This window comes from Canis lupus, chromosome 9 (genome assembly GCF_003254725.2).
Source record: "Canis lupus dingo isolate Sandy chromosome 9, ASM325472v2, whole genome shotgun sequence".
In the NCBI taxonomy this organism is placed as follows: Eukaryota; Metazoa; Chordata; class Mammalia; order Carnivora; family Canidae; genus Canis; species Canis lupus.
Window position 1 is genome coordinate 39,225,217 of NC_064251.1, and position 20,363 is coordinate 39,245,579.

Here is a 20,363-nt window from a genome sequence, read left to right on the forward strand (position 1 = left end):
ACCGATGCAATTAGATCACCATAAAAAGGGGGAAAGGAGCCCATAAAATTAAAATAAAACTACCTCTCCCCCTCAAAAATAATAATAAAGAAAAACACCCACACCCCTGCAGCTAACCCTGACAACTACCTTCATTCACAGTGCTTTATACTTAAACCATGATGGGGGAAATGAATAAAAGCAGAGGGGCCACTGCTTTTAAACGTTTCACAACAATCCAGATGGTACTTCTAGCCTCTGCTCATGTTTTACAACAGTGAATCAGGACAAGACATAGATTTGCTAATGTGCATTTAATCACCAAAGGACTGAAGATGTCTGGGCTTTTATTCTGTAATGTTTCTAAGACTGTGTCCATTAAATGCAAACAAAAAAGGAAGAAGTCTTGGCAGAATAGGAGAAGTGATGCACACTTGATGATCAGATCAATTTTAAATATTATTCATGGCATATAGCCTAGTCCATGCTCTAGCTGTTTCTATGGCTTGGGCTTCGTTGGTCTTCCACTGCTCCACTACATCATTTGCTAATGGATCATCTGGATTGGGAGCACTTAACAAAGCCTGGATCGATAGCAGAACTGTGTGGATCTGCAGTGCTGGGGACCACTTATCTTTCAAAATATCTAAACATATTCTTCCCAACTTGTCTACATTAGGATGATAAATTTTGGTCATGAAACGTACTTTAGGGGCTGCCATCAGGTATTCTTCTGGAAGGAATAGTTCCAGTTTAAAAGTCCCTCCCTCAAAGGGGGAATCCTGGAGGCCAGCAATGACCATATGAAAATAACGGGCGTTGCTCTCATCTGGTTCTGCTTTAATGCCAGGAACTGGTTCTGCCAGCAAATGCTGGGTTTCCTTGATAATCCTGCAAGGCAGCCCGGCCATCTTATCAGATCCCGAGTTCGGCCTCTGCTATCGACCCTCTAATAAAGATTTTTTTAAAAAATCAATGTGGGGATCCCTGGGTGGCGCAGCGGTTTGGTGCCTGCCTTTGGCCCAGGGCGCCATCCTGGAGACCCGGGATCGAATCCCACGTCAGGCTCCCGGTGCATGGAGCCTGCTTCTCCCTCTGCCTGTGTCTCTGCCTCTCTCTCTCTCTCTCTGTGACTATCATAAATAAATTAAAAAAAAATTAAAAAAAAAAAATCAATGTGGAAAAGCCCACAGGAAAAAGGTGCACAGGACGCAAACAAGCAATTCCAAATGGCTAACAAAAGAAAAAATGCTCGGCTTCAGCAGAGATCAAAGATTTGGTTACAAAGTCTTCTTTATACTATTATTTGGAAAAATAGTAAGAATTTCAAGGTCCAATAAGAGGAAGATCAAATAAATAATGAAGCAATCATATATTATGTCTATAATCTACAAAAAATTATGTCAAATATTAGTAAAATGGAAAAATGTCCATGTATAATTTAATGAAAATGGCAGACTACAAAGTAAATACTATTTTTAGAATGATCTCATTTGTGTGAAAAGTACACCTGTGTACAATAGACTACAGAGACAAAGACTGAAAATCCCATCCATGTCATCTCTGGGAGGGTGGAATGAGTAGGAGAAAATACAGTGTTCTACTTTCACTTAACACTGGTCTTATTTTATATATATATTTTTAGTAAATAGTTTTCCTAACAGGAAAAAATAGAACTTTTGTTTTTAACTTAAGGGATGAGACACACATCAGTACCTTATTTGATTTACAAAAATTAGAAACAGTAAACACCAGAGAGCAGAAGACTAGGAAATTAGAGCTTAGTGTCTTAATCTCTCTCAAAGAAATGAAGTCATTTGATTGTATTTGGAAGACTAAGGACCCAGGGGTTTATCTCCTCCTTATAGAAACAGGTATATGCTGTAACTATATAAAACTTTGTAAATCATACCTCAATAAAGCTGGGGGTTGGGGAGTAAAATCTAAAAAAAAACAACAAAAATCAGACAAAAGAGAAATAGGCAAAAATTACTGAAAAAACTATACTATGGGATTGCCTTTCCAATGCTATTTATTGACTGAGCAGCTTACTGCTTAATCTTTAATCTAGCCAAGGGAATGTAAGAAAATTATATATTTTCTTTGGACACCTGGGTGGCTCCATGGTTGAGCCTTTGGCTCACTCAGGTCATGATCCCAGGGGCCTGGGATCGAGTCCTGCATCGGGCCCTACAGGGAGCCTGCTTATCCCTCAGCCTATGTCTCTGCCTCTTTGCGTCTCTCATGAATAAATAAACAAAATCTTTAAAATATATATATTTTTTTTCCACTTCAGGATACTTATAGCAATATAGAAACAACTGTACTTATACTTACAGTTATGATAAAAATACAACTCAAACTCTTAAAGACACCTGAACTAATAGGCCCTGCTCTTGCACCTAAACATTAAACTAAAATTCATTTTTTCTCATCTGTCATATCTTTAGAACCACTACACATTACAAAAAAGGGTTAAGAAGCCCTGAAAGAATGCAGCAGCTTGGTTTAGAGGCCACCCAGGAAGTCTACTACAATTCCCTCATTGGTTCTTCTCCCTTCCCATTAATGCTTAGTTAGAAATAGGCAATCATCATCTCTCCTGCCCCAATTACTATGTCTGGGCCAGGGAACTCTTTCCAACTGATAACCTTCAGGATTGAAACAGGTCTAGGAAAAGTGCTCCAACAAATGCAGGCAACCTAAGAGAGCACTAGCTAGAAGACAGGAGTCTTGAAGGCTGATCTTACATTTCTAGACAAAGTTCATTCTTTGCATACTCTCATATTCCCACGAGGGCACCCTGAGTCAAAGGAAGAAGTGAAAGCCATCAGAAGTTTATCCCTTCCAGGAGATAATGGAATATTTTTCCATTAGTCACAATACATGGCATTAACAACCTCTAGGAATCCAGATGGAGAATACTTTCTAGTAATTCCAGGGATAGAAAATCTCTTTTAACTTCTGAATGATATAATTTTGTATGAGTTATTTAGAGCTTTGCCAGAGAAGTCAATGAGACAATGACAGTCTGGCAATGAAAAGCACAAAGTGACTCTTACGCTACCAAAATCCCTCTGAAAATTATCTAATAGTAAGTGGGTAAGAAAAGTAGTAAGAAAAGAAAAAGAAGAAAAGATAAGAATGTGAAGAGTGGTGATACAAAAAGATGTATCAAGATCTGATAATCAGACATGCCCATTTCTCATTGGAGCAACAGAATATTAAACACCTGAAGCAACTAAGCTACGAGAACCAAGAGTAGAGGACGCTTGGGTGGCTCAGTGGTTGAGCAGCTGCCTTCAGCTCAGGGCGTGATCCCAGGGTGCCGGGATCGAGTCCTGCATCGGGCTCCCTGCATGGAGCCTGCTTCTCCCTCTGCCTGTGTCTGCTTCTCTCTCTCTGTCTCTCAAGAATAAATAAAATCTTAAAAAAAAAAAAGAGAGCCAGGAGTAGAAACCGGGATGAATTAACTTCTTGCTCCAATAACTAGTCTGCTGAATGATTTACCAATGGTAACTACATGAAGCAGTCATCTCAAATAAAAACAAGGAAAGCCAATCAGGAACTTGGCTTTTACAGACACTTCTCTGACACAGCATGTTTCTTTCTGTTCCCATGAAGTACTGGACAGACTATACAAATTATTTTAGTATCCTTGAGAAATCATATGGTCCAACCCTCTGACTTTAAGCAGAATTGCAAACAGTCAAGTAGCAAGAATACTACTGAATTCTACCCCCTCTGAATCCATACCATCATAGCAAACAGAGGCCTTCATTAATTCCAACATATTTCTGAATAATGAAGAATAAATGGAGGACCGGAGACTGATAAAGCAGGGCAGTGTAAACTGTAGCCCATACAACTGGAAGGCTGCAACCAAGCTAAAAATTGAAACAAGTTCAACTCCGTGCCCTAAAGCAGAAACCTGTTAGTCAAGATCCCTGCTTATGTTCACAGAAGTCCTGATTGACTTTTCTGTTATCCCATTCTTAAATATAAATGGGTTGCAATTTACTATATGCATGCTATACTCTTCAATTAAAAAATTATACAGACATTGAACAATCACCATACGATACTCCAGATAATTAAATTTAAACTGCAAGCAGGGGCAGCCCTGGTGGCGCAGCGGTTTAGCACCGCCTGTAGCCCAGGGTGTGATCCTGGAGACCCGGGATCAAGGCCCACGTCGGGCTCCCTGCATGGAGCCTGCTTCTCCCTCTGGCTGTGTCTCTGCCTCTCTCTCTCTCTCTCTCTCTCTGTGTGTATCTCTCATGAATAAGTAAATAAAATCTTAAAAAAATAAATAAATAAACTGCAAACACAAAACACTGTCCCCAGAGACTAAGAAGCTATCGCAATCACACTAAAAGGGATGCCGTGAAAGAAGTACCAATAAAAAGAAAGAGCAATGAAAAGAGGCGCCATGGAATAATGGCTGTGCAGAGGCCAAACAAGCAATAAGCCAGGCTGGAGCAAGTCAGAGGACTAGAAGACAGAAGGGTCCAGGACAAAAGAAAGTATACAGATTTGATACTATGCTTGAAAAGCTGGAAGAATATAGGGATGCTATGAAGACACATAATGCAAGAAAAAAAAGAAAGGCCATTACAGAAACTCCAGAAAAACAAAAGACTCTGTAAGAAAGAAAATACAATCATTTGAATTACACTGCTCTACATATTTGGTCATAATATGCATATAACGTTTTGCAAGCTTTCAGTTGATAGAACAATAAACGAAGGCCTTGTATCTCAATTTACAAAGATAAGCGATATAGGAACAACAAAACCTCATGATACAACTATTGGAGAACATGAATAAATAAGTAAAATTAAAAAAAAAAAAAGAGGCAATTTCCTTTCGATGCCTGGGTGGCTCAGCATTTGAGCATCTGCCTTCAGTTCAGGGTCAGCTTAGGGCATGACCCCAGGGTCCTGGGATAGAGGAGATAGAATCCTACATTAGGCTCCCTGCAGGGAGCCTGCTTCTCCCTCTGCCTATGTTTCTGCCTCTCTCTCTCGGTGTCTCTCATGAATAAATAAAATCTTAAAACAACAACAAAAAAAGAGGTAGCTATTGGAGAACAGGAGCGTTCAAAAGTAGGAATGGTGGGGTAGAGGGATCCCTCGATGGCTCAGCGGTTTAGCGCGCCTGCCTTCACAACCAGGATGTGATCTTGGAGACCCAGGATCGAGTCCCACATCAGGCTCCCTACATGGAGCCAGCCTGCCTCCTCTCCCTCCCTCCTCCCCTCCTCCTCTCCTTCCCCTCTCTCCCTCCCTCCCTCTCTCTCTCTCTCTCTCTCTCTCTCTCTCTCTCTCTCTCTCTCTCTCTCGTCTCTCATGAATAAATAAAATCTTAAAAAAAAAAAAAAAAGATTCCCTCTAGGAATCTTAACTGTGTGCTTCATTATTTTTAAAAAATTTTCTGAAGTATTTTTAAAAAAGCAGTGAAGAGCACACTCTGAATCCCATAATGTAATCACAACTACCATTAGACACTTGCCTCCACTTTGATGGCACACCGTCCGATGGCCCGCACAGCTTTGCGAACAAAGTCAACATCCACCTCTGTGGCATATTCCTTTAACTCTGCCAGAACCTGTTAAAAATCCAGGAAGTAGACTATCATTAAGGATTCTCAATCATTAATTTCATAGCCTAGCTTCTTCTGAAGACCAGAACTTAACATCTAAGTGATTTATAAACTTGAGTCTGCTTTAAGTCTGACCTGAGCAATGTTGGCTTGGGATGCTAAACGAATCATGATGTCCAGTTTCTCTAGTTTAACATAGATAGGATCATTGTACTTCACAAAGAAGACTTTGATTTCCTGCTTCAAGATTTCAGGCCTGTGGTACACAGAAACACATGATAAATGGAACATGTATTGATATGCCCTTCTAAATCTGTATTAGTATCTAATTAACCTAAATAGATATTAGATTATTATCTAATCCATGCTTCTCTGCTCTCCAGCCACTCCTCCTCCTCATCCAAACCTCACACACTTCCTTTATACCCCCTAACCAGTTCCCCATTTGGCAGACCATTTTTAAGGGTTAGGGCACTTATTGCTAAGAACTGCTGGAAGAACAAAAATCTGACTCTAAACTATGGCCTAAGTCATATAAAGCAAGCACTACTGGTCCACTATTAGCAGACCTATCAGGAAACAAACTAAACTGTAGAGCAACACCAACTGTTTATCACAGGAACACTCCAAAAACAAATGTTAGTCTCTCCTGATTCCAGGCAAGTTGCCCTATCATAAAACATTTTCATTTCCATATATTAACAAGAACTTAACACTGGCTTCTATAATATTGATATTATTAAGCTTAATTCAAAATCACAAACACTTTCATCACCAATTCATTGTTTCCCAACCTTTTTTGGACAATTAGATTGATATTCCTCAGGGCGACGTACTGCACCTCTGGTTCCCCAGACAGCAAAGTGACAAGTGGAGGGGCCAACTTCTTCAGCAGCATGTTATAGTAGTCAGAGTCCTTGGGTAACAACTCTAGAAACTTCATTAGGACTTTTACCGCTGAAAGAACCACGGCTGAGTTGGCATGAGATAGCCGGGGGGTTACACGCTCACAGATGCTAAGGGCAGAAAAGGAAAATTAGTATCTTAAATTATAATTTCTTGCTCAATCCAGCCCATAGCGCACTGTATCAGAGTCCCATGGCCCAAGAATTAAGAAACTAGACAATCAGTTAGAAAGTCAAAGCTCAATGTGTAGACAAAACTGGGATCCTGCACTGCAGAAGCTTCATTCCCAGCAAGCTACAGACAGAGCAGAGCAGGGCCATCAGAAGACTTCAGGAAACCAGCAATAAGGGATGCTTAAACTGGAAGGAAAGTAGACAATATCCAAAATATTTGAGGCTCACACCATTTACCCTCCTGTTTTAGTCTTCTCTGCCTCCCCATATTATGTAAGGCTCCCTGCCTCAGAGTCCACTTCTCCTCTGCCTACAGGATGTCAAATTAAGTTCTGAGAGTTACTTCATAGTTAGAGATATCAACCAACCGTGACTGAAGTTTCATAAGATGCAGGAGGTGAGTTGAGCAGGAAAACAATACAACCCCTTGTCTTCATGATAATAAAAAAATCTCTGAAAAGTTTGTTTTTGTTTTTTTAAGATTTATTTATTCATGAGAGGCAGAGACAGAGAGGCAGAGACACAGGCAGAAGGTGAAGCAGGGCCCTACCGGAAGCCTGACACAGAACTTGATCCCAGGGGCCTGGAATCATGACCGGAGTTGAAGGCAGACACTCAACCACTGAGCCACCCAGGCACCCCTCCAAAAGGGTTAAGTGACAGACACCACTACAATATTCTCCCAACCTCCTCCCCCATCCACTTAGTCCCTGCTACCTACACTTAAAGGCCTCACTAGATCTTGAGTTTTTAATTATCTGTTGAGGGTTCTTCAGAAATTAACCTAATTTTGATAGCTCTTGGGCAACAGGAGAGGCTAGCTGGTTATATTCAGTTAAGTTCAAGGTAAGTACGCAGGGCTTCTCTCCCTTCCTCCTGTATCTAACTGGCTCCTTGACCTCCCTCAGGTCTTTATACAAATGGCACCTTCTCAGTGAGGCCTTCCCTGACTACGCTTTTACAAAATATAATTCCTCATCTCCAAATGTCCTGCATATCTTAGACCTCCTCCCTACTTTATCTTTCTCATTAGTGCTTATCATCCTCTGACATTATACTGTGTTATATGTATTTCTGCCCCATCCCTCAGAATAAATGTTCATGAGGGCTATGATTCTGTTGACAGTATATACTCAGGGCCTAGAATAATACCTGGCATGTAGCACAGCCTCAATAAATATTTGCTAAGTGAATGCATGAGTAAGTGTGAGATGTTGGGCAGCCTGGGTGGCTCAACGGTTTAGCGCCACCTTCAGCCCAGGACCTGATCCTGAAGACCTGGAATCGAGTCCCATGTCGGGCTTCCTGCATGGAGCCTGCTTCTGCTTCTTCCTCTGCCTGTTTCTCTCTCTCTCTCTCTCTCTCTTTGTCTCTCATGAATGAATAAATAAAATCTTTAAAAAAAAAAAGTATGAGATGTCAATGACTAACAAAAAATAAAATTCTACATAAAGTCTTTCCATAAGAGTACATGTACTTTTTAAAAGACACTTGGTAGTTTTGATAGTGGAAAGAAACGATCAGGGGGAGCTTAAGTTAGGTCCAGAGGGAACAATTTCCCAGACAAGTGAAGAGAACTTACGTTATGGTAACTTGAACTTCAGCCAGGCAAGGAAGGTTCTTATCTACCATAATTAAAACATGTCAACTTTAATGAAGAGCCAGCATTTCTTCTGAAGTACTTTACCTAGTACAGTGCCTATATACACAGAATGCTCAAGAAAATCTATAACAGTGAACTTGGTAAAGGGCTGAGGAGAACAGTCCAGGTGCACCTTCCAAAATCTTTTCCAAATTCAGACTGACGTGATTTCTGTATCTAATAAAGACACCAAATGTTTTGCGGGCTTTGATACATTTTTTTCTACTACTGAATTATAGGTATAGTTCAGCTCAGTAACTAGTATCAAGTCACTTAGTATGTATCTAATAGAATGAAAAGTTTGTCACAGTGGTAAGAAACACTCAAAAACCTTTGTGTGCCAAATGGCCAGACACAGCTGTATGGGAGATGTGGACCATGATGAGGGAAATTTCAGCAGAGGGTAACTGCAGTATTCAAACAATACACACCTTATAGGAAGAGATATTTTTGCGTGGTTCACTCTACCACCTAAAATGTTCCTAAAATCCAGTGGGACAATACCACAGAGATAGCAACATCTACCCCACAAATCACTAATCTTTGCCAACATAAGAGATTCTTATTCTAATACAGACAGTAGAACTTATTCAAACAGGCAAATCTCCCAGATACTACCCAGGAAAACAGAACGGACCTCTGAGCCTCCCGGTCATCTTTAGGGTTGTAATTAGACAGGCAGTCCAAGATGAAAATCTGGCCCCATTCAGTGCACTCATTCAGGGCTGTCAGCAGCTTGTTAATGTTCTGTGGGTTCAGATCGAGTAGGTTGCTGTTTGGGTGAGATTCACTGATTTCAGATAATGCTGCTACAGCATTAGCCACCACCTGGGAAAGAAACAGACATGACCCTAATTTACCAAGAATAGGACAATTATTAACAAATGCTTAATTTTCTCTGGATCACTTCACAGATCTCACCTCATAACCATTCCTCAACATTTTACCTAATCAGCTAGAAACATAAACTGCATTCAAAACATGTATTAAACCAATAATGGCATATATAGCTTCCTGGTGGTCAGGAACCCAGAATTAAAACAATTCATGTCTTAGCAGAGAGTCACACACAATTTACTATTAAAACATTAACAATTTTAATAGCATTCAACATTATCATTAGAATCAAGACATATGACCAGTTTTAAGATGAATAAAGTTTAAACATGTACAGTAGGCAAGCAAAGGACAGAAAAATCTAGACTAAATAATTTTAAAGCTGTATGGGTATATGTGTATGGGGGGATTGATACTGTCAATCATGTCATGAGTCACAGAGTGAGAAAATGTAAGCTTGAAACCTTAGTTCACTATTGAACGACGTTAGGAGATGTTCCACATCTGAACACTCGGGATAATTTTTTTTTAAAAGATTTTATTTATTTATTCATGAGAGGCACAGAGAGAGACAGGCAGAGACCCAGGCAGAGGGAGAAGCAGGCTCCCTGCAGGGAGCCCGACGTGGGACTCGATCCCGGGTCTTCAGAATCACACCCTGGGCCGAAGGCAGGCACTTAACTGCTGAGCCACCCAGGGATTCCCAAAATTGGGGATAATTTAATCCACCTCACATATTATGGTTTAAGGATCAAATCAGATAACACACTAAGTGCTTTCTATAAAGTCTTATGCAAATTTTAGGTGGTACTACTACCATAACTCATCAAGACTAAGTTACACAGTTTTTCACATTAATATCTCTGAAACCGAGATGCATTCTATAATCAAAGGCATTTCAGTTGGGGGTGCAGACAGTTAAATGTCCAACTCTTGGTTTTGGCTCAGGTAGTGATCTTATGGTCATGAGACTGAGCCCACATGGTGCTCCACGCTCAGCACATAATCTGCTTAAGACTGACTTATCATAAAAATGACTGACTCTCCTTCTCCCTCTGCCCTTCGCCACCACACACTCACATATGCACTCTCTCACATAAATAAATCTTTTTTTTAAAAAAAGAGGGAGAATGTCAGTTTAACAGGAAGCACATTTCTTTCCAAGTAACATAGAAAATAATAATGCATCTTATAATCAATGCCATCTCAGAATCAATGAAATATGGTACCTCAAATATAACCTTTCAGGCAGTATGATATATGAAAGATTGTGACCTAGGGGCACCTCAGTGGCTCAGTCGTTGACCGTCTGACTTTGGCTCAGGTCATGATCCTGAGGTCCTGGGATCGAGTCCTGCGTCAGGTTCCCTGCAGTGAGCCTGCTTCTTCCTCTGCCGATGTGCCTATGTCTATGCCTCTCTCTGTGTCTCTCATGAATAAATAAATAAAATCTTTAAAAAACTGCTCCCTAATATAATAAAGTATACTCGGGGGCACATGGGTGGCTCAGTCAGTTAAGCAACTGATTCTTCATTTCAGCTCAGGGTATGATCTCAGGGTTGTGAGATAAAGCCCTGTGTCAGGCTCCATGCTGAACATGGATTCTCTTAAGATTCTCTCTCTCTCCCCCTCTTCCATCCCCATCCTTGCTCACACGCATTCTCTCTCTCTCTCTCAATCAAAAAAAAAAAAAAAAAAAGTACACTTGTATCCTGACTTATAGATCTGGGAATCCACATTAGTCGCAAGGAAAAAAGTGAATACTCTTTAACAAAATTATAGATTATTTCTGATATAACTAATACATTTACAGCCAATGATGTTCAATTTAAAAACTGCAAAAGCACCCCCCCAAAAAAACCCACAATAAAAAACTATAGTATAGTCCTATACAAGTGAATCCAAAGTCGCATTTTTCAAAAGTAATCTCTATGCCTGATGTGGAACTCAAACTCACAACCCCAAGATCAAGAGTCCCATGCTCTATCAACTGAGCTAGCCAGAAACCCCTAAAACCACATTTTGCAATGAAGTTACCAGATGTTATATGACTTTTTAATCACATAATATACTTATGACAATATTATTACATAAAAGATATGGTATCACGGGGTGCCTGGGTGGCTCAGTGGTTAAGCAACCAACTCCTGGTTTCAGCACAGGTCATGATTTTAGGGTTCTGGGATTTTCGCTCAGTGCAGAGTCTGCTTGGGATTTTCTGCCCCGTCCTGCTCACATGCATATACTCTCGTTCTCTCTAAAAAAATAAATCTTTTTTTTGAAGATTTTATTTATTTATTCATGAGAGACAAAGACTGAGAGAGAGAGGCAGAGACACAGGCAGAGGGAGAAGCAGGCTCCACGCAGGGAGCCTGATGTGGGACTCGATCCCGAAATCACACCCTGGGCCGAAGGCAGACACTCAACCACTGAGCCATCCAGGTGTCCCAAATCTTTTTTAAAAAAGTATGCTGCTACGAATGGAACCATCTTCAGCTATACTTCAGTGATCACAAAATTCCAAGATGAAAAATCAAAGGCTCATTTGTTTGATTATAGATATATGATTTAACCGTTACTAAGAAAAATCAGGAAGAATTATCTACTCCACCTACCACATGGTACCATGTATAAAGTTCTTTTCTTTTTGTCTGCTATCATCAAGCATGGGATATAGTGACAATCAAAAAGCATGAAGAGTGAAATACTAATCCCCTCCATCATCTCAGGTGTTTTACATGCAGGGAAAAGAGATTTCCCATGTACTATACACTTGATAGAACTGATTATGGTATAAAGGATCAAAATATCATATCAGAAGCCCAAATGCCTATTTTCAATTATTACTGCCAACACATGCCCAATCGTAGTTACTGGCTGTCCAAGATCCTAGGTCCTACCATAACTTACCATTTCTGCCAGTTAAATCCTTTTAATGTTTAAAAAAATTACATGCTAACTATAAAGTCTGTTAATAGGAAATGTAGAAAAAAAAGAAATGTAGAAAAAGAAAAGGTCAGAATTGAGGGAGTGTGGAAGCAATGTGGAATAAAGAGAACAGAAGGATGCTGAACAGAATGAACAATGAGAATTCCTCTGTCATTATCATAGGCAATTGAAAATTAAACCAAGTGTATAATGTGGCTAATGAAGTATATGTTCTGGTAGCAAAAGAGGCAATTTCCTCTCATTATCACATTAAAACAAAAAAAGAAACAAGGAAAAGTAAATCTAATTAAAAGATCCAGAGAGACCAGATTATAGGATTATGTTTAGAAAAGCTTACATTGAGAAAAGAGATTGCTACCAATCACTGAGCCAATGGCCAACTAGAGAAAAAAGCATCATCAATAACAAAATTCTACTGTTCCTCTCTTCAAGTTCCTTCTGTTCTATCTTTTCACTTTCATCTCCTAATCCTCACAGGAGGTTATGGTTTCAGAAACATACTATGGTGGGCCTGTAGGGACCGCTTAGTGTTCTCCTGGTCACTAAACTATGTTTCCCTCAGCCTAATGGGAGCCTACAATAAGCAGTCACACTGAATCTGAAGTAGAGAAAACATACTGACTTCAAAACAGAAACTGGGTAGTTAGGGTACACAGGACAACTCACTCGTCAACGTTTATGCTCTGTTTCTTTGGAATTGTGTACTATGTATATAGCACATACATCATCTGTTTCTAAAAATAAACTTTAAAAATAATAGATTGAAACTTAAGATTTGGGATGCCTGCGTGGGTCAGTGGTTGAGCGTCTGCCTTTGGCTCAGGGCATGATCCTGGAATGTGGGATCAAGTCCCCCATAGGGCTTCCCTGCAGGGAGCCTGCTTCTCCCTCTGCCTGTGTCTCCCATAAATAAATAAATAAATCTTAAAAAAAAAAAAAAGAAATTTAAGATTTACTTTCTCTTTCCAAAAGACTTCTCTAAAGGATAATTTAGTATCACCAAGTGCAAATTGAACCCTTGCAGTAACTGCCCTGATACACCCATATGTTAAAACAAAAGTTATATCTCTTTCACTTGAACTATCACTTTGAATTTGAGTAAGAATCACATGCACATTTCTCCCCTAGAAATCTCTAGTTTCTCTTAAGAAACACTGCCAGAAAAGAATAATAGCCTTTTAACTAAAATTTCAAAAAGACCCTACAGTTCTCAATAAAGATTTTTTTTTAAGATTTTAAGAAATCTCTACGCCCCCTCCCAAAAAACAAACAAACAAAAAAAGAAATCTCTACTCCCAATATGGGCTCGAACTCATAACCCTAAGAGTAGCATGTTCCACTGATTGAGCCAACCATGTACCCAGAAGAGTTTCTAAAGAAGTTTTGCTTAAAAATGGATTTATAAATAGGATTTCTTAAATGAGTTTTCTCAGTACATTAGCTGATTCACAAAAAGTTGGCATCTAGGGTACAAAGGAAAACATACATGCCGTAAAAAAAATTTTTTTTATTCATCTTGTCTTCCAATTAAGGCATTTCTGGGGGAGACTGAACTAAACATTCCTCCTCCCTACCCCACCACTCTAGACCTAATATATTTCATACATAATATTAAACATAAACACCTATATACTTATTTACAAAAAGCACATGTATTTAAATACATATAAAATCACATCCCATAGTAGACAAATCTTTCTGTCTTGACTACAGAATTCTCTTCAATGTGATAGTTCCTTATGGACCCTTGGAGTCTGCTGAGTTTAAGGTAAGCAATTTGTGATTTACTTTATACTAAACCTAACAGAGAAGGCTGCACAAAGATAAAAGACAGTAGTTCCTAAAACATATTGAACACTTACTATGTGCCACTAATCCTCACAGCAACTCTGAGGTAGTTGCTATCAAAATCCACCTATTACAAATAAGGAAAAAGGCACTTTTTTTTTTTTTAAGAGATTGATTTGGGAGTGAGCGTGTGCAAGCAAGGACCAGGGCAGAGGGAGAGGGAATCTCAAACGGACACCCTGCTGAGGGCAAAGCTCAATGCAAGACTCGATCCCAGGACCCTGAGATCATGACCTGAGATAAAATCAAGACTCAGATGCTTTGATCGATTGAGCTACCCAGGTGCCCCAAGGAAACAAGGTTTAACAATGAATTCATAAATCAGTTTAGAGAAGTTAGTGCCTTGCTTAGTCAACACAACTAGAAAGGGAGAGTGCTTGAATATGAACTCAGGGTTTGTGTTTTGATTCTAGTTTCTGAGTGCTAATTACTCTGCCTTTAGCATTTACAGAAGTGCCAAGAGCTAAGAACTTCAGCTGGGAGAAAGGAAAAGAAAAATCAGACCTGGGGAAGGAAATAATCAAAACATTATTTCCAAGCAAAAGTGACATGCAGATTTATACAAGGAGAAAAATGTATTCTTCTACTTTATATATTTCAGAGATAATCATATCCTGACATCACTTCAAGAGGCAAGATTTACTATCCAGCTATAAAATCTGATTTATAAGCTACAACTATCTGATATTCACCAATTGTGAGGACATAAATTTGACCTCATTTTTTTTTTTTTTTTTTTAAGAAGCAATCAAGAGCTGCAGGTATGGTCAAAATAAAAATGATCCTGTAAAAAAGAACTCTAGAAGAGAAATCTAGATCTATAGAAAAACTAGAGTGTCACAGACAGAAGCTCCTTTATGAGAGATCTCTCACCCATTTCCCTGTCCCTTTGAATGACTTTCATCCTGCACCTTCATTTCTATAGCCACAGAACCCAAAGCAGAGATCATTTTCCAGTACAGTGACTTCCTATTAACAAATTACTATTTAGAAGACTTTCATTTCCAGCAACGACCTTCAAGGTCACACAATCAAAGCAGATTTATACTTGTTTTCCTGTTCAATTTATCATCCTTTTGGCTGGTACCTCTAAAGACAATTTTCTTTAAAGATTTTATTTATTTATTCATGAGACACAGCGGGGGGGGGGGGGTGCAGAGACAGAGGCAGAGGGAGAAGCAGGCTCCATGCAGGGAGCCTGATGTGGGACTCGATCCTGGGTCTCCAGGATCATGCCGTGGGCTGAAGGCGGTGCTAAACTGCTGAGCCATCAGGGCTGCCTCCCTAAAGACCATTAAATCAAGTGAAAGCAAAATAACTGACCAAAACTATTATGCTGAAATATACAGGTGGTGTATACTTTTATCCGACTAAAAATCAGCAACATTAGGAATCTCCCTTTCTCCTTCATGGAGCTGCCCCAAATGATGCGTAAAAGCACAGGGCAACATGTATTTGTCCTCAGCATGTTTTAATCATTATTGGCTCCTTAAGGACACAGTGACTACGTGGTACCAGCTAATTTTTTTCCCCTCAAATAAGTAAAACCGAGGGTAGCCTGGGTGGCTCAGCAGTTTAGTGCCTGCCTTCAGTCCAGGGCGTGATCCTGGAGACCCGAGATCGAGTCCAACGTGGGGCCCCCTGCATGGAACCTGCTTCTCCCTCTGCCTGTTTCTCTGCCTCTCTCTCTCTGTCATGAATGAATAAAATCTTAAAAAAAAAAACCTGAGAGCTCATACTTTAATAAACGTCCTGGAAGCCAAGAGATAAAATGCCAACCATGTTAACATTCTATAATGTGCCACTGTCCCCCCTCATCTTCCCAGGAATAAGGAAGTTGTCAACACAGCTCACTATGACCAGAAGGTCTGAATACATGGTAACAAAATTTATGAATAAGACTCAGTAAAATTCATTACTTAAAGTGATTTAAGATGTGGTCTGCAGGGGCACCTGGGTGGCTCAGTGGTTGAGCATCTGCCTTTGGCTCAGGTAATGATCCCAGGATCCTGGGACAGAGTTCTGCATCAAGCTCCTATAGGGAGCCTACTTCTCCTTCTGCCTATGTCTCTGTGTGTCTCTCATGAATAAATAAAATCTTAAAAAAAAAATTATGGCCTGAGAAAATGCAAGTATTCTCAAAGCCAAGACACTACAAGTAGATATTTATAAGCAGACAAAAGGCACTAATAACCAGTTACTTGGCCCACAGACCCTAAAATTACACCAGAGCAAGCTGCAGCATGAACAAAACAAAAAATCTATTATTATACCACTTATTAGCCTTTTTTTTTTTTTTTAAGATTTTTTAATCATTTATTTGAGAAAGAGCACAACCAGGGAGAGCCCCTGGAGGGAGAAGCAGGCTCCCCGCTGAGCAGGAAGCCCAATGCCCATGCCAGACTCCATCCCAGGATACTGAGATCATGACCTGAGCCAAAAGCAGATGCTTAACTGACTGAGCCACCCAGGTGCCCCTCGTTATCCTTTTTGAGAGTAAAGTAATTCTTTGCCACAGTAAACGCCTTGAGATCATCTTAAAGGGGACACTAAGAAAGGGATGAGCTGTGATCTTTTGGGGCACTATGTACAAGAGATCCAATTTTCAAGAAGTTGCTGATGAAAACTGCTTTAAAGGTATATCCTTGAATAATTATCTTCTAAAAGTAATTCTGCAATGATGCAGTAAGCAACACTGTAATTACACCTAGGTTCATTTGTGGGTAAACCGCCATCAGAATTACCCTAAAGAGGTGATGAGGTCACGAAGGTTTAGCTCCCATGAATGGGATTTTCGCCCTTATAAAAAATAACCCAGCCCACAGAGCTGCCATGTGGGAGACACAAGAAGAAAGCAGCTGTCTCTGAACCAGGAAGTGGGCTTCCACCAGACACCAAATCTGCAGGTGCTTGGGCCATGGACATCCAGCCTCTAGCACCTTGAGAAATCTATGTTTGTGTATGAGCCACCCAATCTCCTCTCTGCTATTCTGTTACAGCACTGAGGCAACAAAGTAACCAATTATTGTGCTGTCTTTTTTTGGCATTTTGTTTATTTATTCATGAGAGACTCACAGAGAGGCACAGAGTCACAGACAGAGGAAGAAGTGGGCTCCATCCAGAGAGCCTGACGTGGGACTCCATCCCGGATCTCCAGGATCACGCCCGGGGCCAAAGGCAGCGTTAAAACACTGAGCCACCCGGGCTGCCCATGTGCTGCCTTTTTAAACCATATCTTAAGAAATGTTTTCTTTATATAATATTGTAAATGAGTAAAGAACATTCAGTAAGCAAGGCAAGTATGGAGCATACTACTAAGCTGTGTGCTTTCCCCTAATCTCATCTCACAGCCTACTGTCTGAAAGATAAATATATGCTGAATAATTTCATCATTCCTTCAGTTGGTTTGATAGTTTTATAACATATGTACATATCCTTTATATAATCTATTATCTCATTATAATGTAATGTATTTTGTAATATTATAAATACAATATTGCTTAAAAAAATTACCCTAAAATAAATGTCCACCTTTAAATAACATATATTAAAAAGTTAAATCTTTTAAAAATAAGTTTGCAATTGAAAGATTAACCCTTCTGGGGATCCCTGGGTGGCTCAGCGGTTTGGGGCCTGCCTTTGGCCCAGAGCGCGATCCTGGAGTCCCGGGATCGAGTCCCACATCGGGCTCCCGGCATGGAGCCCGCTTCTCCCTCCTCCTGTGTCTCAGCCTCTCTCTCAATCTCTGTGTCTGTCATGAATAAATAAATAAATCTTAAAAAAAAAAAAGATTAACCCTTCTAAAATTATTAATATCCAACTCCATAATGACTATACAATATGGACCATAAATGGCAGTTATCTTATAAAGGGCTTCATCTCTACCACGGTCAAGATTAAGTGCTATGCAAGCCCTCTATCCTTCAATGTTCACAACAATCCTATGATAGAAGGATTATTTACTACTTCCACTTTGTAGATGAGGATACTAAAAAGCTTAGGGAGCTGAGAAATGACAGAACCAGGATACAAACCCAAGTCTTTTTGACTCAAGAGTCTAACCACTATGTTATATGGTACTGAGGGGAAAATACCATTTCATAATTACAAAGAACTTTTCTGTTTTTTAGATACTTTTCATACAGAGTGAGTCAACTCTTTATAAAAAGAAGTGATTAAATGCAATTTGGTATTTTGGACTGAATCCTAGGATAGCAAAAGGACATTTGTGTTAAAACAGGTGAAGTTCAAATAAAATCTGTACTTTAGTTAATAATGTACCAATGCTAATTTTTAGTTTTGACAAATGTGCCATGGTTATGTAAGATGTTAACATGAAGTGAAACTGAGTGAAGAGTATATGCAAACTTTCTGTACTATCTTTGCAACTTTTCTGTAAATCTAGAATTATTCCTCCACAAATGAGCTTATAAAAAAACCCTGGGGATGCCTGGGTGGCTCAGCGGTTGAGCGCCTGCCTGCAGCTCAGGGAGTGATCCTGGAGTCCTGGAACTGAGTCCCACATCAGGCTTCCTGCAAGGAGACTGCTTTTCCCTCTGCCTGTGTCTCTGCTTCTCTGTGTCTCTCATGAATAAATACAATCTTAAAAAAAGCAAACAAACCTGTAAGTTGGTAATAACTGATAAAATAAAAATTGAGAATTAATTTTTTAAAAGAAGTGAGAATTACAGAAAGATTTCCAGAGTTTATTATAAAGGAAAACAAAAACATTTGGTTCCCTTGTAAGGAGAAACAAAAAAGCATTCAGATGGATCAGGGAAATTCGAGAGCTGGGCAGTAAGCCTCATATCCAAGCAATGAGTCTACTTACTCCATTCCTGCAGAAATTAATAGTAGATACTCCATTAGTACCAAATATAACATTACTCACTTGGGGGAACCCAGACAGACTGCACATATTACCTCCCACATTACTGGTTTTTTTTTTTTTTTTTTTTAAATTTTTTATTTATTTATGATAGTTAGAGAGAGAGAGAGAGGCAGAGACACAGGCAGAGGGAGAAGCAGGCTCCATGCACCGGGAGCCCGACGTGGGATTCGATCCCGGGTCTCCAGGATCGCGCCCTGGGCCAAAGGCAAGCGCCAAACCGCTGCGCCACCCAGGGATCCCCACATTACTGGTTATTAAGTGCCTACCACATACTGACACTTTCACACATGCCTAATATTGTACCAAGCTCTAGAACTCCTTTATGGACTTTTGGCATGAAGAGCATTATGCATTTCTCATTTATGTATGAGATTTTTATATATATGAAATGTATACCCTACTTATTAATATACATTTAGGAATAACAAGTCATATAAAGTAGTAAATTAAGTGAGGTCATTAAGTTTTTCTATGTGTTTTAGATCTATCTTTAATAGAAAATTTAACATAGCCCACAGGACATCATTTATTTTTTTTTTAAGATTTATTTATTTATTCATGAGAGACAGAGAGAGAGAGAGACAGAGACATAGGTAGAGGGAGAAGCAGGCTTCCCATAGAGAGCCCAATGCAGGACTTGATCCAGGATCACGCCCTGAGCAAAAGGCAGACACTCAACCACTGAGCCACCCAGGAGTCCCAACATCATGTATATTCTGATAAAAATCCTCGCATTTACAAAGTCATCTAGAGACTTGAGTTTTTCAATATGTATCATCTCAGACTGATGACAAACCACAACTTTCTAAGTCCTAAATAAAAAAAATTATAATGATCAGAAAGTATGCAATGTTAGCTCTGTTCCTCAATAGTTATTTACCAAATATCAGGCACTATTTTAAATTACTCCTTCGTATTCGAAATAATTGGTAAAACAGGCATCATTACATTCATTCTACAGATGAGGAAACTGAAGCTCATTTTAAATAACTTGCTCAAGGCAACGTTTCTAGTGAGCAGCCACTCTGGCCCAGAAGGCCATATGCTGTTTCCATAATCCAAATTTTTGCAACTTAGCACTACTAAATTTGGGGATGGGTGACTATTTGCTATAAGGGGCTGTCCTGTACATTGTAGAATGTTTAAAGTATCCCTGGACTCTACCTACTAGATGCCAGTAGCACCCCTCCCATTAGTTGTGACAACCAAAAAAGTGTTTCCACATATTGCATATTGCCAGATGTCCCCTAGGAAGCAACACTGCTCCCAGTTGACAACCACTGCCATAATACTACGCTGCTTCCACATGCTGGTGTTGGAGATGATCACTGAAAAGATGTGACTGCCAAATGACCTGTGAACTGGAACCCAGCCCTTAGAGGTTTCTCATCCTATGCCCATCCTTAGAACTGGGTTCCATTACTTTCACCTGCATGGTATACATGACGGAAGCCAGTTAGGGCCTCTTTATAAACTTTTAAGATTTGACAGGCAGGTCCCAGGCATCCACACTGTCCTGCTGCCACCCAAGACA

General features: G+C 39.8%; 2 protein-coding genes across 6 annotated transcripts in view; both read right to left on the bottom strand.

The window, feature by feature from the left end:
- Positions 1-20,363, bottom strand: part of AP2B1 (adaptor related protein complex 2 subunit beta 1) — a 131,290-nt gene that overhangs the window by 84,126 nt on the left and 26,801 nt on the right. For all 5 annotated transcript variants that reach the window (XM_025440399.3, XM_025440397.3, XM_035721410.2 and 2 more), the window contains exons 6-9: positions 8,942-9,132; positions 6,378-6,599; positions 5,719-5,839; positions 5,494-5,589 (exon numbers count right to left, since the gene is read on the bottom strand). In XM_025440399.3, coding sequence (XP_025296184.1) covers positions 5,494-5,589; positions 5,719-5,839; positions 6,378-6,599; positions 8,942-9,132 — 630 coding nt within the window. The remainder of the gene's footprint in view (positions 1-5,493; positions 5,590-5,718; positions 5,840-6,377; positions 6,600-8,941; positions 9,133-20,363) is intronic.
- On the bottom strand, positions 275-923 carry LOC112655336 (ubiquitin-conjugating enzyme E2 N-like). Its single transcript, XM_025440401.3, has one exon. It carries the CDS (start codon positions 888-890, stop codon positions 432-434), a length of 459 nt encoding a protein of 152 aa, XP_025296186.1. The 5' UTR covers positions 891-923; the 3' UTR covers positions 275-431.